Below are 6,070 nucleotides of genomic sequence, written 5' to 3'. Positions count from 1 at the left end.
TGTTTCATTTCTATTCTTCTTCTTTGCGCAAGTTGAATTCTTTTGCCAATGTTTTGGAGTCCGCATGCTTTTTCTCGAACTCGCAAGGTTGATCATTATCCCTTGCACGTTTTAGTACTTGTGCCCAGTCCTGAAGATATTGCTCATTAATTTGGTTAATTATTTTGCATTTACAATCTACATGTACATGTATTCAGAACAATGCTCACTTCATGCGCAACTTTGACTGTTATCCCTTGCACAGGCGAACTTTTGTTATCAGGTTTCTTTGCTAATTGTTAATTACGGAAGGATGAAATTCATAAACACCTTCATAAAACAACAACAACAACAACAACAACAACAACAACAACAACAACAACAACAACAACAACAACAACAACAACAACAACAACAACAACAACAACAACAACAACAACAACAACAACAACAACAACAACAACAACAACAACAACAACAACAACAACAACAACAACAACAACAACAACAACAACAACAACAACAACAACAACAACAACAACAACAACAACAACAACAACAACAACAACAACAACAACAACAACAACAACAACAACAACAACAACAACAACAACAACAACAACAACAACAACAACAACAACAACAACAACAACAACAACAACAACAACAACAACAACAACAACAACAACAACAACAACAACAACAACAACAACAACAACAACAACAACAACAACAACAACAACAACAACAACAACAACAACAACAACAACAACAACAACAACAACAACAACAACAACAACAACAACAACAACAACAACAACAACAACAACAACAACAACAACAACAACAACAACAACAACAACAACAACAACAACAACAACAACAACAACAACAACAACAACAACAACAACAACAACAACAACAACAACAACAACAACAACAACAACAACAACAACAACAACAACAACAACAACAACAACAACAACAACAACAACAACAACAACAACAACAACAACAACAACAACAACAACAACAACAACAACAACAACAACAACAACAACAACAACAACAACAACAACAACAACAACAACAACAACAACAACAACAACAACAACAACAACAACAACAACAACAACAACAACAACAACAACAACAACAACAACAACAACAACAACAACAACAACAACAACAACAACAACAACAACAACAACAACAACAACAACAACAACAACAACAACAACAACAACAACAACAACAACAACAACAACAACAACAACAACAACAACAACAACAACAACAACAACAACAACAACAACAACAACAACAACAACAACAACAACAACAACAACAACAACAACAACAACAACAACAACAACAACAACAACAACAACAACAACAACAACAACAACAACAACAACAACAACAACAACAACAACAACAACAACAACAACAACAACAACAACAACAACAACAACAACAACAACAACAACAACAACAACAACAACAACAACAACAACAACAACAACAACAACAACAACAACAACAACAACAACAACAACAACAACAACAACAACAACAACAACAACAACAACAACAACAACAACAACAACAACAACAACAACAACAACAACAACAACAACAACAACAACAACAACAACAACAACAACAACAACAACAACAACAACAACAACAACAACAACAACAACAACAACAACAACAACAACAACAACAACAACAACAACAACAACAACAACAACAACAACAACAACAACAACAACAACAACAACAACAACAACAACAACAACAACAACAACAACAACAACAACAACAACAACAACAACAACAACAACAACAACAACAACAACAACAACAACAACAACAACAACAACAACAACAACAACAACAACAACAACAACAACAACAACAACAACAACAACAACAACAACAACAACAACAACAACAACAACAACAACAACAACAACAACAACAACAACAACAACAACAACAACAACAACAACAACAACAACAACAACAACAACAACAACAACAACAACAACAACAACAACAACAACAACAACAACAACAACAACAACAACAACAACAACAACAACAACAACAACAACAACAACAACAACAACAACAACAACAACAACAACAACAACAACAACAACAACAACAACAACAACAACAACAACAACAACAACAACAACAACAACAACAACAACAACAACAACAACAACAACAACAACAACAACAACAACAACAACAACAACAACAACAACAACAACAACAACAACAACAACAACAACAACAACAACAACAACAACAACAACAACAACAACAACAACAACAACAACAACAACAACAACAACAACAACAACAACAACAACAACAACAACAACAACAACAACAACAACAACAACAACAACAACAACAACAACAACAACAACAACAACAACAACAACAACAACAACAACAACAACAACAACAACAACAACAACAACAACAACAACAACAACAACAACAACAACAACAACAACAACAACAACAACAACAACAACAACAACAACAACAACAACAACAACAACAACAACAACAACAACAACAACAACAACAACAACAACAACAACAACAACAACAACAACAACAACAACAACAACAACAACAACAACAACAACAACAACAACAACAACAACAACAACAACAACAACAACAACAACAACAACAACAACAACAACAACAACAACAACAACAACAACAACAACAACAACAACAACAACAACAACAACAACAACAACAACAACAACAACAACAACAACAACAACAACAACAACAACAACAACAACAACAACAACAACAACAACAACAACAACAACAACAACAACAACAACAACAACAACAACAACAACAACAACAACAACAACAACAACAACAACAACAACAACAACAACAACAACAACAACAACAACAACAACAACAACAACAACAACAACAACAACAACAACAACAACAACAACAACAACAACAACAACAACAACAACAACAACAACAACAACAACAACAACAACAACAACAACAACAACAACAACAACAACAACAACAACAACAACAACAACAACAACAACAACAACAACAACAACAACAACAACAACAACAACAACAACAACAACAACAACAACAACAACAACAACAACAACAACAACAACAACAACAACAACAACAACAACAACAACAACAACAACAACAACAACAACAACAACAACAACAACAACAACAACAACAACAACAACAACAACAACAACAACAACAACAACAACAACAACAACAACAACAACAACAACAACAACAACAACAACAACAACAACAACAACAACAACAACAACAACAACAACAACAACAACAACAACAACAACAACAACAACAACAACAACAACAACAACAACAACAACAACAACAACAACAACAACAACAACAACAACAACAACAACAACAACAACAACAACAACAACAACAACAACAACAACAACAACAACAACAACAACAACAACAACAACAACAACAACAACAACAACAACAACAACAACAACAACAACAACAACAACAACAACAACAACAACAACAACAACAACAACAACAACAACAACAACAACAACAACAACAACAACAACAACAACAACAACAACAACAACAACAACAACAACAACAACAACAACAACAACAACAACAACAACAACAACAACAACAACAACAACAACAACAACAACAACAACAACAACAACAACAACAACAACAACAACAACAACAACAACAACAACAACAACAACAACAACAACAACAACAACAACAACAACAACAACAACAACAACAACAACAACAACAACAACAACAACAACAACAACAACAACAACAACAACAACAACAACAACAACAACAACAACAACAACAACAACAACAACAACAACAACAACAACAACAACAACAACAACAACAACAACAACAACAACAACAACAACAACAACAACAACAACAACAACAACAACAACAACAACAACAACAACAACAACAACAACAACAACAACAACAACAACAACAACAACAACAACAACAACAACAACAACAACAACAACAACAACAACAACAACAACAACAACAACAACAACAACAACAACAACAACAACAACAACAACAACAACAACAACAACAACAACAACAACAACAACAACAACAACAACAACAACAACAACAACAACAACAACAACAACAACAACAACAACAACAACAACAACAACAACAACAACAACAACAACAACAACAACAACAACAACAACAACAACAACAACAACAACAACAACAACAACAACAACAACAACAACAACAACAACAACAACAACAACAACAACAACAACAACAACAACAACAACAACAACAACAACAACAACAACAACAACAACAACAACAACAACAACAACAACAACAACAACAACAACAACAACAACAACAACAACAACAACAACAACAACAACAACAACAACAACAACAACAACAACAACAACAACAACAACAACAACAACAACAACAACAACAACAACAACAACAACAACAACAACAACAACAACAACAACAACAACAACAACAACAACAACAACAACAACAACAACAACAACAACAACAACAACAACAACAACAACAACAACAACAACAACAACAACAACAACAACAACAACAACAACAACAACAACAACAACAACAACAACAACAACAACAACAACAACAACAACAACAACAACAACAACAACAACAACAACAACAACAACAACAACAACAACAACAACAACAACAACAACAACAACAACAACAACAACAACAACAACAACAACAACAACAACAACAACAACAACAACAACAACAACAACAACAACAACAACAACAACAACAACAACAACAACAACAACAACAACAACAACAACAACAACAACAACAACAACAACAACAACAACAACAACAACAACAACAACAACAACAACAACAACAACAACAACAACAACAACAACAACAACAACAACAACAACAACAACAACAACAACAACAACAACAACAACAACAACAACAACAACAACAACAACAACAACAACAACAACAACAACAACAACAACAACAACAACAACAACAACAACAACAACAACAACAACAACAACAACAACAACAACAACAACAACAACAACAACAACAACAACAACAACAACAACAACAACAACAACAACAACAACAACAACAACAACAACAACAACAACAACAACAACAACAACAACAACAACAACAACAACAACAACAACAACAACAACAACAACAACAACAACAACAACAACAACAACAACAACAACAACAACAACAACAACAACAACAACAACAACAACAACAACAACAACAACAACAACAACAACAACAACAACAACAACAACAACAACAACAACAACAACAACAACAACAACAACAACAACAACAACAACAACAACAACAACAACAACAACAACAACAACAACAACAACAACAACAACAACAACAACAACAACAACAACAACAACAACAACAACAACAACAACAACAACAACAACAACAACAACAACAACAACAACAACAACAACAACAACAACAACAACAACAACAACAACAACAACAACAACAACAACAACAACAACAACAACAACAACAACAACAACAACAACAACAACAACAACAACAACAACAACAACAACAACAACAACAACAACAACAACAACAACAACAACAACAACAACAACAACAACAACAACAACAACAACAACAACAACAACAACAACAACAACAACAACAACAACAACAACAACAACAACAACAACAACAACAACAACAACAACAACAACAACAACAACAACAACAACAACAACAACAACAACAACAACAACAACAACAACAACAACAACAACAACAACAACAACAACAACAACAACAACAACAACAACAACAACAACAACAACAACAACAACAACAACAACAACAACAACAACAACAACAACAACAACAACAACAACAACAACAACAACAACAACAACAA

General features: G+C 33.5%; 1 protein-coding gene across 1 annotated transcript; it reads left to right on the top strand.

The window, feature by feature from the left end:
- Positions 1–2,149: 2,149 nt before the first annotated feature.
- LOC135826370 (putative uncharacterized protein DDB_G0271606) lies at positions 2,150–3,277 on the top strand (the record flags this gene model as incomplete). Its single annotated transcript, XM_065338981.1, has 1 exon — positions 2,150–3,277. A coding segment is annotated over one exon (1,128 nt), but the record flags the coding sequence as incomplete, so codon positions are not given.
- Between the last annotated feature and the right edge of the window lie 2,793 nt (positions 3,278–6,070).

This window comes from Sycon ciliatum, chromosome 10, assembly GCF_964019385.1.
Source record: "Sycon ciliatum chromosome 10, ocSycCili1.1, whole genome shotgun sequence".
NCBI classification, from domain to species: Eukaryota; Metazoa; Porifera; class Calcarea; order Leucosolenida; family Sycettidae; genus Sycon; species Sycon ciliatum.
Note: the sequence above shows the minus strand (reverse complement) of the source record. Positions and strands in the feature narration are given on the sequence as shown.